The 17,342-nt window shown below is 51.1% G+C and overlaps 1 protein-coding gene across 5 annotated transcripts in view; it reads right to left on the reverse strand.

The window, feature by feature from the left end:
* LTBP4 (latent transforming growth factor beta binding protein 4) overlaps window positions 1-17,342 on the reverse strand; it is a 53,698-nt gene that overhangs the window by 17,010 nt on the left and 19,346 nt on the right. For 4 of the 5 annotated variants that reach the window (XM_077932463.1, XM_077932467.1, XM_077932465.1 and 1 more), the window contains 13 exons: window positions 16,284-16,514; window positions 13,405-13,637; window positions 10,989-11,094; window positions 10,657-10,731; window positions 10,313-10,435; window positions 7,156-7,320; window positions 6,640-6,816; window positions 6,234-6,320; window positions 4,830-4,961; window positions 3,377-3,502; window positions 3,159-3,284; window positions 1,417-1,542; window positions 1-21 (listed from right to left, as the gene is read on the reverse strand). The exon at window positions 1-21 is cut by the window's left edge and continues 105 nt beyond it. In XM_077932463.1, the coding sequence (XP_077788589.1) occupies window positions 1-21; window positions 1,417-1,542; window positions 3,159-3,284; window positions 3,377-3,502; window positions 4,830-4,961; window positions 6,234-6,320; window positions 6,640-6,816; window positions 7,156-7,320; window positions 10,313-10,435; window positions 10,657-10,731; window positions 10,989-11,094; window positions 13,405-13,637; window positions 16,284-16,514 (1,728 nt within the window). The remainder of the gene's footprint in view (window positions 22-1,416; window positions 1,543-3,158; window positions 3,285-3,376; window positions 3,503-4,829; window positions 4,962-6,233; window positions 6,321-6,639; window positions 6,817-7,155; window positions 7,321-10,312; window positions 10,436-10,656; window positions 10,732-10,988; window positions 11,095-13,404; window positions 13,638-16,283; window positions 16,515-17,342) is intronic. The other variant, XM_077932466.1, reaches the window with a different exon arrangement.

Genomic DNA, 17,342 nt, shown 5'->3' on the forward strand with positions numbered 1-17,342 from the left:
TCTCCCGGCACTCGTCCACGTCTGCAAAAGAACAGCGATGGAGGTCTGGGGGCTTCTCTGCCCCAACGCTCCCTCCCTCCCAAGGGATTGGGGCCAGGGTGGCCTGGAAGCCCCCCACTGGGCATGTGGAGAGGGGGCGGGCTGGCTGGGACCAGGGTGGATAAAAATCAAGGATTTTTTTAAAAAATAAAAATCGGATTTTTAAAATTTAAATCGGATTTTTTTTATTTAAATCAGATTTTTTTAATTTAAATCAGATTTTTTAAAAATTAAATCAGATTCAGTGGTGCCTCGCAAGACGAAATTAATTCGTTCCGCGAGTTTTGTCGTCTTGCGAAGCACGGTGTCGGGAAAGTTTTGGAAAAGCTTCAAAAATCACCAAAGTCTTTAAAAACATATGCTATAATGTTATTGTTTTGGTTAAATAAATGGTTTACATTGTTATTAAGGCAATGATTATTTTTTCTCCTTCCAGTCAAGTACAGCAGAAAAGTTGTCCAAATATAAACAGCTAACTTATGAAACCTCACCAGAATTTCATAATTATCTGTCTACGTATTTCTAATAGTATCACCAAATCAGGAATAGTTGATATAACTGTAAAAACTACTCTGAAAATTTATGATTCCAAAAAGGAAACCTTCCTCTGGTTGCAAATATTAAAATGATAACCAGCAAGAACGAGTCTTTCTGTAAAAAAAGATGATTTCAACCAAGTCTTACTGACTAGTAATTTAAATTGTGATTTCAATCAAATGCCAGCCTGCAAGAGGGGGCAGCTCTGAGGCCATGCTGGGCCCCCCAAGCCGGCATCTGAGGGGCCAAGAGGAAGGAGGCCCCGCTCCCTTCAGGCCCCACACAATGGCCAGGGCACCTTCTGAGGGAATTTCATATCAAAAATCAGTAATTTCGGATATAACTGTAAAAAAACTACTCTGAAAATTTATGATTCCAAAAACCTTCCTCTGGTTGTAAATATTAAGATGATACCAGCAAGAACGAGTCTTTCTGTATATATATATATTAAAAATGATTTAAATCAAGCCTTACTGACTAGTGATTTAAATTGTGATTTAAATCAAACCCACCCTGTCTGGGACCCCCGGTTTTCTCTGCCGTTGGGTCCCAGGAGGAGGCAGGTTGGGGGAACGTTCTGCAAAAGGGCTCTGTGTCGAGAGCAGTTGCTTGGCATGTAGAAGGTGCCTGGGCTCCCTCCCTGGTGGCAGCATCTACAGGGAGGGCTGGGAGGGCGGCTGCTGCTGCCGCCAGCCTGTGTAAGCAGTACTGAGGCAGGTGGGCCCAATGGTCTGAGCCAGGGCAAGGCAGCTTCACCCGGGAGGTGGTCTTTGGGGGCCGAGGGCGTGGACCCCAAGCTGGCTGCCGCGGGAAGGGGGGCAAGGGGGTGCCCTCTCTTACCCAGGCATTCGGTGCCCGTGGGGCTGGGCTGGAAGCCGGAGGGGCAGCTGCACTGGTAGGAGCCGGGCGTGTTCTGGCAGCGGCCGCGGGCGCAGGGCGGGGGGCTCTGGGAGCATTCGTCGACGTCTTGGGGGGGGAGAGAAAGGCGTCACATTCAACTTTTGGCTTGGGAAACTGATTTGAATTTTTCTTTCTTTTTTCTTTTTAACTTCATTGCAAAACAATTGACATAGAACAACACAGAAAGACAAAGACCTTGAGGACAACTAAACATTAACAACACATCGCCTAACATCACACACACTTTCAACTTCCGAGTCACCTCATTGTGCTTTCTACATATTCTTAACCTTTATGCATTTCCTATTAAATCTGTTACACATCCAGAAATTTTCCTACATTGATAGTTTCCCTTAATAGTCAAGATTCAATCTCGACCTGTCAGGAGATTTACATTTTCACAATACTGTTTTAGATATACTTAGTGGGGATTACAGCACCTTCCTAATTTTTTTGCTATTAAAATCCTCGCCACTATGGTTGAGTACATGAAAAGGGTTCTGTGGGGGTTTTTTTGTATATCAATGCGCTAACAAAAATACTTCAGGGTTTTTTTTGAAACGGGAATTTAAAGATCTTTTGGAGTTCATTGTATGTTATGTCCCCAAATTCCCTTATCCTCACACAGCCCCACCACAAAAAGCATTAATACCAGAGGGGAGGGGGACCCAGAAGGGCAAGAAAATGGGGGGAATTAAATGGGACCCCAAAAGCTGGGTGGGAATGTAAAAAAGTAAAGAACTTCTGGGAAATGATATATAATGAGATGAAAAAGACGTTGCAACATACATTTTTTTAAAAACCGGAAGCATTTTTACTTGGTATTATAGGTCAGGACATTAATAGGCAAGATGCTAAATTGTTTTTATATGCAACAACTGCGGCAAGAGTATTGTTAGCCCAGAAATGGAAACAAAAAGAAATTCCGACAAAAAAATAATGGCAGACGAAATTAATGGACTATGCAGAATTGGACAAAAGGACAGGAAGGATTTTAAACCTGCGGGACCAGAGATTTACAGAAGATTGGAAGAAGTATAGGAATTACTGTCTTTTTTGCTCTATAAGACTCACTTTTCCCCTCCTAAAAAGTAAGGGGAAATGTGTGTGCGTCTTCTGGAGCGAATGCAGGCTGCGCAGCTAACCCAGAAGCCAGAACAGCAAGAGGGGTCGTTGCTTTCACTGCACAGAGATCCCTCTTGCTGTTCTGGCTTCTGAGATTCGGAATTTCTTCCTCCAAAAACTAGGTGTGTCTTGCGGTCTGGTGCATCTTATAAAGCGAAAAATACGGTATTTGAAGAGCAACTGTAACCAACAAATTACACTAGTAGGACTACAAGAAGTTTTGTAAGGAGGAATATACGAAGTGTTACAAAGTAGAAAAAGATAGAGATATTGGTTATGAGTTTGAGATGTAATAGGGAAGATAAGAAATGCATACTAAGAGATTAGACTGGAAAATTTTCAGGCCTGACTGATTGAAGTCAAAAAAATTGAATAAGATGTAAGAGTATGTTTAATTACTGTTGAAAATGATATGTTAAAAAACTAATAAAAATTATATATATATAAAAAAAGAAACTGGACCCCCAAAGCTGCCCCCTCCACCTGTCCCCCCCACCCTCCCTTGCTCGGAGGAGCCTCAGTTTCCCCTTCAGCCTCTCCCTCCCCCCCCCAGTTACCTCTGCATTCGAATCCGGTGGGGCTGGGAACGTAGCCGGGGGGGCAGGAGCAGCGGAAGGAGCCAGGGGTGTTTTGGCAGCGCCCGTTGGCACACGGCGGGGGGGTCTTGGCACATTCGTCAATGTCTGGGGAGGAGGAGGAGGAAGAGAGTGTTGCTTTGAGTCTGAGGAGGGGAGCAATTCATCCCAGCCCCTTCCCCCCTTTGCCCCACACCCACCCTGGCACTCGGAGCCAGAGGGGTCCGCCTGGTAGCCGGCCCGGCACCTGCAGCTGAAGCTGCCCACCGAGTTCTCGCAGCGCCCGTTGGCACAGGGGCGGGGGCTCCTCCGGCACTCGTCTACGTCTGGGGGGGGGGAGGGAGAGAAAAGGGGGGGGGTCAGAGGAAGGAAAGAAGTTGTGCCACGGAGACACACAGCCCAAACCCCACCCCACATTGCCACTGCCCCCAATGCCAGATTTACATATAAGCTAAACAAGCTCTAGCTTAGGGCCCCACTCTCTTGGGGGCCCCCCAAAAAATCAAAGGAAAAAAACCCTGGATGTACATTTCCAAAATATAAGATAAAAAAGATGAAATAAAATAAAACCTACATACAGCAACAGTGTTTTGTGTTGGGTAGGCTCCTAGGATGTAATTCATGGACCCTCAAACATTTTAAGTTAGAGCTTCATAAATTATTTCACTAATAATATACTTCTTAATTGTATTTCACCATTAATGTACATCTTCTTGATTGTATTTCAGTTCAACAATTACTTTGATAAAATACATCTTTTGTGATGTGCGAATGGCTTGGGATACCTAGTAGGTCCATCATTGACCATCTAGCATCTATTCAACACAAAAACCAGTGACAATTTGTTGTGGACAAAGGACAGCTGGACATAGAAAGGGCCCCATGACCTTCAGGAGCTGAGGGCCTCATCAAACCTCAGTCCAGCCCTGGCTGCCCCCCTTGGCCAAAGCCACCTGCAAAAGCTGAGCTCTGCGAAACACTCCAGGAGAGGCTACCTCTGAGCATGTACAGCCTGCTTTCCTAAGCCGAGCTTACGGGCCACAGATTTCCCCAAGTGCCACAACAGTGAGCTCCACCTCCGCTGGGGGAGGCAGAAAACACCTCTGAGTGGCAGTGGCGATGGGGCACAGTTCCTTGGGGCACCTGGTTGGGGGAGGCGGGCACCTCTGGCTCTTCTGAGGCCGCCTTCTGATGCCATGCGCACCCTTAAAGCTTCCTAAGAACACAAGAGGATCCTGCAGGATGAGGCCCATGGCCTGCCAGCCTCCTGTTCTCACAGCGGCCAACCAGATGCCTGTTCTGGGAATCCTGCAGGATTTGAACTCAGGAGCCCCTCTCCCCTGCTCTGGCTTCCGGCAACTGGGATTCAGAGGTATTTCTGCCTGCAGCTGTGGAGGAGCCATCGGTAGCCCTCTCCTCCTTCGTGAATTTCAAAGCCATTCAGGTTGGTGGTCCTGTGGAAGGGAGTTCCACAGATGAACAATACACTGCGTGAAGAAGTCCTTCCTTTTATCCATCCTGTATCTTCCTATGCTCAGCTTCGGAGGCTGAACTCTGGGCAAGCGCCTCTGCGTCCCCCAAGGGTTGCCTTCTCCCTGCGCCCCCTCAGAGCCTCCTGCTTCTCTTGCCCCCCCCCCCCCCCGCGCCCCTCACCAATGCAGTGGGTGCCCTGAGGACTCAGCCAGAAGCCGCGGTCGCACACACAGGTGTAGCCACCCTGCCGGGGGATGCAGCGCCCGGGACCACACACTTGGGGGCGCCGTTCGCACACGCCCTGCCCAGCGTCTGGTGGGGAGAAATAATAATAAGAAGAAGAAGAAGAAGAAGAAGAAGAAGTGTACCTTCCCATCTGACTGGGTTGCCGAAGCCACTCTGGGCAGCTTCCAGAAATTAATAAATATTATTATTAAATATCATTACAGTGGTACCTTGGGTTACATAGGCTTCAGGTTACAGACTCTGCTAACTCAGAAATAGTGCTTCAGGTTAAGAACTTTGCTTCAGGTTGAGAACAGAAATCGTGCTCCGGTGGCGCGGCAGCAACGGGAGGCCCCATAAGCTAAAGTGGTGCTTCAGGTTAAGAACAGTTTCAGGTTAAGTACAGACCTCCGGAACGAATTAAGTTCTTAACCCGAGGTAAAAGGTAAAGGTACCCCTGCTTGTACGGGCCAGTCGTGTCCGACTCTAGGGTTGTGCGCCCATCTCGCTTAAGAGGCTGGGGGCCAGCGCTGTCTGGAGACACTTCCGGGTCACGTGGCCAGTGTGACGAAGCTGCTCTGGCACCAGCGCAGCACACGGAAACGCCGTTTACCTTCCCGCTGGAGCGGTACCTATTTATCTACTTGCACTTAAGGGTGCTTTCAAACTGCTAGGTGGGCAGGAGCTGGGACCGAACGACGGAAGCTCACCCCGCTGCGGGGATTCGAACCGCCGACCATGTGATCGGCAAGCCCTAGACGCCGAGGTTTTACCCACAGCGCCACCCGCGAGGTACCACTGTATTAAATAATATTTTAAAAATTATACACGCACATATTTATACACACACATATAATTTATTAAATGATAATATTTAATAATAATATTTAATATTTTTTCTTTATTACCACCCAATAAAAACCACATTAAAACATTCCAAATATTCAGTGCCATATTAGATATCTTTTGGGCGACTTCCCATGCTCTGAAGTTCAGGGAGGGATGATCTAATATCATACTGCATTTCTTCATTAGTCCAGCTTACAGATAATATATAAAAACAATCTCGGAAAGGTAAAATAACTGTGAGACCGGAATAAGGACTAATCTATACTGGTGAGTTATAATGTTTAAATGTGTTGTAAAAATGTGTCACCAGGGGGCGCTGCACAGCAGCCAATGGGAAATTGCATTGAGAGCTAAATCACGTCCTTAAAAACCACTGTAAACAGTTAAAATTGTTAGTAGGAGCCTCACACTCGACCGACTGAGCTATCCCAGAGTCTATGAAACGACTGAGTTCTGGTTCCACATTGAGGCACAATGCCCCCCTCCCCCCTGACTTGCCCGCTTTCCTACCTGGCACAGGTGGGTCAGGAGACTGGGTTGGCACACGCCGGGGAGGTTGGCGCTCCGGCAGGGAGGTGGGCGGGGGGCTCCATCGCACTGCAAGGAGGGGAGAGAGCTGGCGTGAGGAGGGGAGGGGGCAAGGACCCCCCCCAATGCCCAGCCCTGCAAGATGAGAAATGGCACCAGCCCACCTCATCCTCACGGGCACAGACTCTGCCAGCCTTAGAAAGAAAGAACTGTACAATTGGAAGGGACGCCAAGGGAGTAGCAGCAGGGGGCTGATGCTGTGCCAGGCAGCACGGGTAGAACTGCCTCCCTCCGCCCCCCCCCCCCCAGTTCCACAACCCGGCCCGCCTTGCAGGGATGGCCTGCCAAGGCTCCCCTTTCCCCCCAACATCCAGATCAGAGAACATACGGACGGATGGCGCTGTGGTTGTTGCCAGGGGGGGTCTGGCGGCCGGATCCCGCCCCCCTTGCTGGCGGCCAACGGGCACCCGGGGCAGGTCCTGGCCGAGGAAGCGGGTGTCGTAGCGCAGGTCAGAGGCCGAGTAGTGGTAGCCAGGCCCCGCCGGGCAGATCTCCTTGAACCCATCTGCCAAAGAGAAGGAGATCAGTGTGAAGAGAGGGGTTTATTTTTTTTGGGGGGGGGACCTGAGCACCCCCCACTTCATTGCCCTCACAACCTTGCCCCGCTTAATCCCAGGCTGGGGCTGGTTGCCCTGGGCAAAAGGTCCTCTGCACTCATGAGCAGAGAGAAAGCTTATAGAATGATGGAATTGGAACGGGACCCCCAAAGGTCATCTAGCCCAACCTGCCATCACACAGCATTCTTTTGCTGTTCCAGCCCAGGCAAAGCTGGCTCCCCTTCCAGCTTTTGGTCCCGCCGTCCGGATGTCTCCCCATCGCCCCCCTCCCTGGGCGCCCTCCTCACCTGAGCCAAAGGGCGGGCATCGCTCGCAGGCGTGGCCCCAGGCCTTGCCCACGCGGCTGCAGCAGCAGATCTGCTTGGTGATGTTGCGCAGGATGGGCAGGGAGCAGCCGCCCTCCCTCAGGACGCGGAAGCAGGGGCCCTTGGCCTCCGAGATCACGTGGTGGGCTGCGGGGGGAGAGGGGGGGCGTCAAAATCTGCACATATGTGGTGGACGTGCAATAAAGTTAAAGCCTGCTGGGATATGATATACAACAGGGGTCCGCAAACGTTTTCAGCAGGGGGCCAGTCCACCGTCCCTCAGACCTTGTGGGGGGCTGGACTATATTTTGGGGAAAAAATATGAACAAATTCCTATGCCCCACAAATAACCCAGAGATGCATGTGATTTGACGGTGAGTTTGGGGCAGCCCAATGCAAAAATCCTGAGGATCCATGTGGATCCGTGCTTTGTAACCACGTTTTTGCGCCATTGCGGCCCCACAAAACAGTGGGTGGGGGTTTTTTTTGTGCAGGCTGTAGCCATGGACATGCTATGTGATCTGATGGTGAATTTGGATGACCCAATGCAAAAATCCTGAGGATCCAGGGGCTTTTACCTCCCCCTCCCAGGCAGCCTCCTTTATCGCTAGCCTCCCTTATCTCCCTCTCAATCCCTTACCGATCAGCTGCTTCCTTTCAACACTCCCTTCCCTCTTGTTTGCCTTAGTGTCTTTTCCTTAACTGGAGCTGTTTTTTGCTCCTCCTTTTCTTCTAATTTCTCTCCTCATTGATTTAAAGTCTTCTTGTCTCTTCTCCTTGCAAGTTTGCTGTCTTTAGCTCCCCCCTCCCAGGCAGCCTCCTTTATTGCTAGCGTCCCTTATCTCGCTTCTGATCGCTTGCCAATCAGTGGCTTTGTTTCAACACCCCCTTCCCTCTTAAAAAAAAAAAAAGCATGATCTGCTTTTTGCCCCTGGGCAATTTGGCTCCAGGGACCACGCATTCGCTCCATAAGACGCACAGACATCTCCCCTTACTTTTTAGGAGGAAAAAAGTGTGTGTTATGGAGCGAAAAATACAGTAAATAAAAGGACACATTCTACTCATGTAAAAACCATGCTGATTCCCAGACCGTTCCCGGGCTGGATTTAGAAGGTGATTGGGCCGGATCCGGCCCCTGGGCCTTAGTTTGCCTACCCATGATATACAATGAATTGAAAAAAGATCTTTAAATATACCCTTATTTTAAAAAACCCGGAGGCTTTTCTATTGGGTATTGTGGGAGACGAAATTCCAAAAGTAGACTTAAATATGTTTATGTATGCCACCACGGCTGCAAGGACACTTTTAGCCCCGAAATGGAAGCAGCAGGAACTTCCAACTTTGGAAGAACGGCAGATAAAAATGATTGAATGTGCAAAACTGGCAAAGCTGACAGGGAAAATACGAAACCAGCAAACTGTCTGAAAAGGACTGGCGTAAATTTCTACAACATACTGTATGAAAGAACATTTTAATTTGAGAACGTTTGCCGTTTTGATTTAAAATATTTTGTAATGATGATTTCTGAAACTGATTTACAGATACTGAAGTAAATTTTTTAGTAAGAAGGTAAATAGGGTGATATAGCAATGCTAAGAGGATTGTGATTGCTTAAGAAAGCCGGGGGGGGGGGAGTCGATGCTCGATATGAGCAAAGTTGTATATGATGATATGATTTGATATGAATGTGACAAAGGAAAAAGATGAAAACTTGTTTGTATGTGTGTGTGTGTGTGTGTGTGTGTGTGTGTGTGTGTACACACACACCTCCATAAGACGCACCTAGTTTTTAGAGGAGGAAAACAAGAGGGAAAAAATTCCGAACGAAAGAGTGGATGTATGATTTTTGTGGTTCATGCTGTGGCCACAGACATGATATGTGATCTGATGGTGAATTTGGGGTGACCCAATGCAAAAGTCCTGAGGAACCATGTAGGTCCGTGCTTTGTAACCACGTTTTTGCGCCATTGCGGCCCCATGAAACATTGGTGGTGAGGCTTTTTTGGTGCAGGCCAGAGCCATGGACATCTGTGATCTGATGGTGAATTTGGGGTGACCCAATGCAAAAGTCTTGAGCATCCATGGGCTTTTACCTCCCCAATCCCAGGCAGCCTCCTTTATCTCTAGCGTCCCTTATCTCTCTCCCTGATTGGCAAACGATCAGCAGCTTTGTTTCAACACCCCCTTCCCTCTTTCTAAAAATAAAAAAGGACAATCTGCTTTTCTCCCCTGGGCAATTTGGCTCCAGGGACCACGCATTCACTCCATAAGATGCACAGACATTTCCCCTTTTTAGGAGAAAAAAAGTGTGTCTTTTTTTCAAAAAATACGGTGTGTGTGTGTGTGTGTGTATCTGCACACCTGTGGTGTAGGTGTGGCACTGTGCCCAGTTCTGGTCTCCTCTGCTCAAAAAGGAGATGGATATGGCCGTGTCAGAGGAGGTTTTCAGAAAAGGGCAGCCAGAATGAAAAGGGGGCAGCTGGACTCCTCTGCAACAAAAGGCTGCAGCGTTTGGGGCTTCTTAGTTTAGAGGAAAAGCGAATGAGAGGCAAGAGCGTAGAAGACTGTAAAATTATGCCTGGCCTGGAGAAAGTGCAGAGCTTTCCCCGCTCTCTCTCTCTCAAAACACTAGAACTGCTGGACATCCAACAAAGCTGGATGTTGGGAGATGCTGTGGGAATTTGCAGGCAAACATAAGTGCTAGTTGGTGCATGAAGGGGTTAAGACCACAGAGTTAGATTCCTAGATTCAGCTAGGCCACGCCCCCTCTTATCCAATGAGGGAGGAAGTGAAGCCTTCTCTTCCTGTTCTCTCTCTCTGAGCCATGTAACGGACCAAGGAAGCCCTGTCCAAGCAAACTCCAAGCTCAGAGCGTGTGTTTGGAGCTACCTTTCTGTATTTCCTACCCAAGAGTTTTCCGCCTGTGTTTTCCTTGCTGCTGCCTGGATAAATGCATGAATCTGACCTTTGGAACATTTTGTAAGTAAAGCATTTTAAACTTGGCCGGACTAGGTGGGCCATTGGCCGGATCCAGCAGGCTCTGCTCATGCAATCAGGAACAGAAGGCGGGTTTGGAGGCCTGCCACCCCCCCCTTCACCCCCCAGCTCCCCACGCCGGTGCCAGGGGTGCCCAACTTACAGATGCAGCTGCTTCGAGATGAGTCGAGGATGTACCCCTCGTGGCAGACGCAGGCAAAGCTGCCCCGGGTGTTGGTGCAGTCGCCGTTGTGGCAGAAGCTGCCCTCTGTGCATTCGTCCACATCTGGCCATGGGGGGGGGAGAGAAAGAGGGTGTCAGAAAAGGCCGGTGGGGGGGGAGATCCAGGTCTGTCCTGGCAGGATGGGTGGGCAGCAAAGGCCCCTCCTGGGAAGAAGCCAGGGGGTAGACTTTGTGGGGGCTCTGCCTTCGCCCCTAGAAGGATCCGGGGGTGGAAAAGCCCCCCCCCCAAACCAAGGGGTCCTCGTCCAGCCCAGCCCCACTCACCAATGCAGGATCCGTTCTGCCGGCGGAAGCCTTTGGGGCAGGCCACTTCGTTCCTCCCCACGGGGCTGGTGTCCCCTTTGAAGAGAGAGCAGGCGGTTGGAGGAGCCCTTTGCTATATCCATGCCCCCCTACCAAGACACCCCCCACTGACACTTCCAGGGCTGCACCAAAAGCAACATTAAGTGGGTACCCCATGCCCCCAAAGGGCAGGAGTTTGGGGCACCCCTCCCCAACCGGTCCAGGAGGGTGCGAGCCACGTCCTCCTTCCCAGTCCCCCCCCCAAGCCACTACCCCTTCTTCGGAGAGGGTGGGGGCCCAGTCGGCAACCTTACCCACGTCGCCGTTGGCGCAAGGCAGGCACTCGTGGACCCCCCAGGCCAGGCCGGCCCCCCGGCAGCAGATCTCTCGAGTGCGCAAGCCGGGCAGGGGGGCACTGCACTGAAAGAGGAGGGAGAGAGTCAGTTTGGGGGGGGGTCCTAACCCAGGAACACCCCCCCCCCAGCGTCGCTCAGACCTTGGCTGTTCCAGAGAAGCCCTAAAAGCCCAGCTTTTGGTCCCCACCTGTAGGATAAGGCAGGGTTTGGCCCATGGTAATCCCTCCATAGGGCAGCCCCCCCCCCCCCAGAGCAGAGGGGCTCCCTCCCCCGCAAAGCCACGGCGACCCCCAGGCGTACACAGTGCCCTCTGCTCACAAGCATGCAAATCCTTCACGCATAGGAGCCCGTGTGGCGCCGTGGTGAGAATGTCAGACTAGGAGAGACCTGGGTTCGAATCCCCCCACTGGTTGGGTGACCTTGGGGTCAGTTTCCCTCTCAGCCTAGCCTACCTCACAGGGCTGTTGTGGGGAATACATGCGGAGGGAGGACCATGAATTTGAGCTCCGTGGTGAGGAAAAAGGCAGGCCGTGATAATGCAATAAAATAAGATAGACCCCCATCCTTTTCCCTTCCTTGTTCAAGCCCTAAAGGGGGGGTCACCAAGTGCACCCCTGCCTTAAAGAAGACAAGAGGGGTCCCGTCTTCCTCTCCAGGACGGAACAAAAGAAAATCCTTATTAACGGCACCACAGAGTTAAACTGTGTTCCTGGAATCGGCATAGAGAAGACGACTACGATCTCTGTCTCTCTCTCCTTCTGCCTCTCTGTCTCGCTCTCGTCTTCCTTTCTTCTTTCGTTCTTCTCTCTGTGCCCCTCAGAGCCCCCCCTCCAGCCAGTCCAGCTGCTGCCATTTCACAATCGCCTCTTTTGGCACAGATGGCGGCCCCCTCCCTCCCGACACAATCATCTGCGAGTCTCTTGGCCTCCGGTCAACCCAAAGTGCTGAAATCCAGCCATTTTGCTAAAGAGAAACCCCCACCAGGGCTTGCCGGGCCCCCCAACCTCGCCCTGCTGGGGCTGAGGCCTCCAGGCCCCCTTGCTTTGCTCCCAGTGGGGAGGGGGGGAGAGACCCCCATCAAAAGGGCCCCATAAACTCCTGTTTCTCCCGGCTTTGGAACGGCACCTGCTGCCTCCAGCCAAAGCAGATGAGTCAACCGGACCCCCTTGCCAAAGAGGCAGCGGGGGGCTCAGCCACTCTCTGCCCCCCCTCCCCCCCCCCGGTCTCCACTTCACATGAATTCACAGCTGTGCTTCCCTTCTGGCAGTGCAGAGCTGGACTGCGGAACTCCCTCCCACAGGAGACAGCCACGGCCACTAACTTGGATGGCTTTGAAAGAGGATTCTAGACCGGGGGTCAGCAACCTTCTTCAGCCGGGGGCCGGTCCACTGTCCCTCAGACCATGTGGGGGGCCGGACTAGATTTTGAAAAAATATGTGAACGAATTCCTATGCCCCACAAATAACCCAGAGATGCATTTTAAATAAAAGGACACATACTACTGATGTAAAAACATGCTGATTCCTGGACCGTCTAAAGGCCGGATTGAGAAGGCGATGGGGCCAGATCCGGCCCACGGGCCTTAGGTTGCCTACCCCTGGTCTAGACAAACCCACGGAGGAGGGGGGCGCGACCCACGGCCAGGACAGCTCTGTTCTTCCCTTCGAATACACCTTTGAATCCCAGCCAGGCTCTTCTTACAGAGGCCGATGTTGGCCGCAGAACCTCCATGCCCAGGGACAGTCTACCTCTGAATGCCAGATAACGGGAGAAAGCTCTCGCACTCAGGTCCTGCTCGTGGGGTTCCTGCGTAATTGGGTGCTGAGCAGCCACAACCAAACATTTTTGGGGTGCTCGGACCCCCTATAGTTGATGCCTCTGTGTCTTCCGTTCTTATGGAACCTCCAGGTCCAGAGGCAGTCTATCTGGATCCCTAAGTTCTTTTTTTTCTTCCCTTTTTTGGTTTTGAAAACTGTACAACAGAAATGATCAAGAAAAGTCGTTATCAAAATAAATAAAAAATTCATTGGTTGATACTTGTTTTGTATATCATTCTGAAATTCAGTTTGACATGACTTGGGGGTATTTGGCCCCTGTGAGAATAGAAGGCTGGACTAGGGGGGGCACTGGCCTGATCCTGAAGTCTCCTCTTATGTCTTTAAGAACAGAGAGCTGCTGGCTTTTTTAAGGAACAGTGGGAGACCCCTAGATTGCCCCCATTTACAGAGGGTTCTCTAAGCAGACCCCCCTTTTTTGCCCTAGAGGGCTGAGTTGCAAGTGAGCTGATGGGGGGGGCTGGTCCTCTGCATTCTGCATGAGCCGCAGCCGCCCCCCGCCCTCCCCTCTCCCCCCATGCCCCCACCCCAAGTAGTACCTCTCCTCCGCGGAGCTGCCGGAAGCAGTATCCGAACCCGGCGCCCTCTCCGTAGCCTCCGCTGGGGGTGTCTCGGGGGCTGCTCTGGGCCAGGACGCTGTAGAGGGCCGGGCGGGAGAGGGGGAGGGCGTTGGCGTCCCCCGCCGGCTCCTCGCTCACGCGCTCCACCTGGTGGATGGTGACGGAGGCCTCGGGAGGGTGCTCCACGTGGACGCTGGCCAGGGAGGCCACACCTGGGGGGGGGGGAGAGGCGGGTCAAGGGGGGGCAGAGAGGGAGGCTGAAGGGGCCATTGAGAAGAAGGGGCCATTGAGAAGAGAGGGATCCCCAAAGACCTGGAAGGCAGGCAAGACCCAAACCAAGGGATTTGGGGAATCGTAGAATTGTGGAGCTGGATGGGAGCCCTGGGGGGTCATCCAGCCCACCCCCCACCAAGTGTTGTGCCCTGTGACTTGCTGTTGTTTTAGTGACCGGAGTTGAGAAATTACTTATTGTAACTGCTAAGAGTGGATTTCTGTTTAATCTTGAAGTGCTGATATTTAATAGTATTCTATATTATTTTATATTATTATTTATTTTATTATTTTATTTTATATCCTGCCCACCTAGCAGTTCAAAAGCACCCATAAAAGTGCAAGTAGATAAATAGGGACCGCTTACTGGCGGGAAGGTAAACGGCGTTTCCGTGTGCGGCTCTGGCTCGCCAGAGCAGCGATGTCACGCTGGCCACGTGACCCGGAAGTGTCTCCGGACAGCGCTGGCCCCCGGCCTCTTGAGTGAGATGGGCGCACAACCCTAGAGTCGGACATGACTGGCTCCTACGGGCAGGGGTACCTTTACCTTTTTATATTATTTTAATGAAGGCTGAATGTTATTTTATTTGCATATTGTATATTGCATTATGCATGTTGTCTTTTTTATATGATGTCAGCCACTCCGAACCCGGCTTTGGCTGGGGAGGGCGGGATATAAATAAAATTGATTATTAATTGATTATTATTATTATTATTGTTATTACGATTCTCCCCTCGCCAACTCCCAGCCAAGGAAGCAAGGCAGAGCCCCACCTGCTGCTTCTCCCCCTCCCTCCCTCCCTCCAGCGCCTCTAAGGTAGCCTGCTCCTGCCCATGGAGGCTCCACTGAGCCCACGGCCCTCGAGAGGCCTCTCCCCTGCCAAATTCTTCCTCCTCCTGCTTCATCTGCGCCTCTGAGGCTCCAGCTGCGTCTGGGCGGCTTTGGCTGGGCAGGGAGGAGGAGAGACAAGGCGTCCCATTCCTGCCGATATCTCCTCAAATATTTGCAGGCAGGCAGCCTGTCCCTCTGCCTTCCTCCAAAAGGAAGAATTCCAGGCGTCCCTCCAGCAAACATTTATCTCCTCTGTCGCTGGATGTCTGCTCCGTCCCTTCCTGGCTGGCAGAGATCCCTTTTCCAGGAGCCGGGCCCCAAAAGGAGCCCCCACCCGAAACGGATCTCCTGACAGCGCCAAGCGAGGGAGCCTCTTGCCCCCAGTCGCTGGGAACCACAAGTCGGTCTCGTGTTCGAATCCTGATGCTGGTTTCCCTTGGGGAAACCTGGTTGGCCACTGTGAGAAGAGGAGGCTGGACTGGGGGGCCTGATCCAGCAGCCAGGCCCTTCTGAGGCTCAAATGGAGCCTCCAGGTCCAGGCGCAGTCTACCCCGAATGCTAGGCTCTCTGGGGTATTTGGCCTCTGTGAGAAGAGGAGGCTGGACTGGATGGGATCTTCTAGTTAAATTAAATTAAAATTTCAATATTTTAATGTTGTATTTTAATTTTGTTTTTATGTTGTATTCATTCAACTTGTTTTTATTATTGCTTGTTAGCCGCCCTGAGCCCGGCCCTGGCTGGGATGGGCGGGGTATAAATAAAAAATTATTATTATTATTATTATTATTATTATTGTTATTATTATTATTATTATTATTATTATTATTATTATTATTATTATTATTATTCGGAGGCTCTAATGGAGCCTCCAGGTCCAGGCACAGTCTACCCCGAATGCTAGGCTCTCTGGGGTATTTGGCAACTGTGAGAACAGGAGGCTGGACTGGATGGGCTCTTCTGGGGTTCTTACCCCCGAGCTGTAGGGAGTGGGGGTGTCTCTCCTGCCAACTCAAACCAGAATGGTCTTGGCTGCGCTTGACGCAGCGTGGCCCTGTGGGCACCCAAGGGTCCTCACAGCAGGGGAAGCCGCGCAGCGCAGGATCCGGCCTCGCACTCACACTGGCTTCCCAGCTGGGCGTGTCCCCCCTCCCCAACAACCACACCATTTAACTCTGAGATCCCCAAAGGGGTTGGTGCAACCCCAGAGGGATACAGTGGCATAGCAAGGTCAGGTGGTACCCGGTGCAGAAAATTTCTTGTCACCACATTGAAATTATTAAAAGAAGGAAAACTAAGATACTTATGACCTGGGGGAGGGCGCTAAGAGGCAAGAGGGCAGCGGGGGGGGGTGTCCTCTCAGACACCTAAAACTCCCTGCTTTTAATTAGATCTTGCCGAAATATGCAACGAATTGTTCCTGCTTAGAATTTCACGGTGTTCTTTCCTTGACGAGTCGTGCAACGTGCTCTTCTGAATAACGGCTGGAGAAGCCCAGCCAGATTGGCGGGGGTAGAAATAATAAAAATTATTATTCATTCTTACTATATTGATGCTTTTTGGGGGTGGGATTACGAATCCAAGGCGGGCAGGATGCCCAAAATGACTTAACTGCGTCCTGGAACCTCTAACCTCCTCAGCTCCATCCTGTCTCCCCCCTTCCTCTTAGAATCCCAGGAGGGGAGAGCGGGAAGGGACCCCCCAAGGCCATCTAGCCCAACCCACTGCCCCGCCGCCCCTCTCCCGGCCCCCGTCTTACCGTCACGCTCCTCGCGGTGGTTGGCGATGGGGAGGGTGTAGGTGGACTTGGCCATGGGCTGGGCCCCCGCCTCGGCCTGGGCGCTGGTCTCACGGCGGGAGGGCGGCTGCTGTCCGTGGGGCCGAGGGAGGGCTGGGATGTGGCAGAACTTCCCCGTCCAGCTGGGGGGGCAGAGGCACTTGTCCTTCTTGAGGCAGACCCCCCCATTTTGGCAGATGAGGGGGCAGAGGACTGGGGGGGCAGAGAGAGAGAGAGAGAGAGAGAGAGAGAGATCAGCTCAGCAGCCACACCTGCAGACAGGAGTCAGAATCCAGGGGGTGTTTTCCTTTTCCGCCTAGTTTTATGTTATTTCATATTTTCTTACAAAGGAATAATAATAATAAATAAGAAGAAGAATAATCAGCTTTTATATATATCCCGTCCTCCCCAGCCATAGTCGGGCTCAGGGCGGCTAACATCAGATACGTAACATTGGTATAAAATCAAACAATAATTCAATCGCCTCCTAAAAACATGTCAAAATCAAATCAAAGTCGATTTAGATGGCTTTCCGCAGGGAAAAGGGTTGGGAACAGTAAGTGCTCCACTGAACTGAAATTTCAGCCTTCACGACATAGGAAAACGGCCAAATAAACAGCTATTTTCGTGGAGGAGGGTCAAGATACTAACTGATATGCATGAAATTTCAGATATAGCTATAGAATCCCCAGTGTAGTAAGATAAGACCTTTGGAGCAGGCATTTTTTAAAAGAAGATTTATGAACCGCCCTAGTAGGGCACTAATTGTTCCTTGATAATTTGTCACCCCCCTCCATGATGGCACCTGGGGCGGCCCCCCCTTCCTACACCCCTGTTGCCCTGAAAAATATTTCCAAAGAGCGCCTTTAAGGGGGGGGGGGGGTTGCAGGTCCATTCCCGAAGCCCCCTTTCCCTAAATTTATAGTATCACCTCTGGATATCGTGCCTAAAAAGGTACCGGGTGAGTTGTGCACAATTCATAAATTATCATACCCAAAAAGCAGATCAGTAAATGACGCAATTCCTCGGGAGCAATGCTCA

The sequence above is a fragment of the Podarcis muralis genome, chromosome 7 (genome assembly GCF_964188315.1).
Source record: "Podarcis muralis chromosome 7, rPodMur119.hap1.1, whole genome shotgun sequence".
Classification (NCBI taxonomy): domain Eukaryota; kingdom Metazoa; phylum Chordata; class Lepidosauria; order Squamata; family Lacertidae; genus Podarcis; species Podarcis muralis.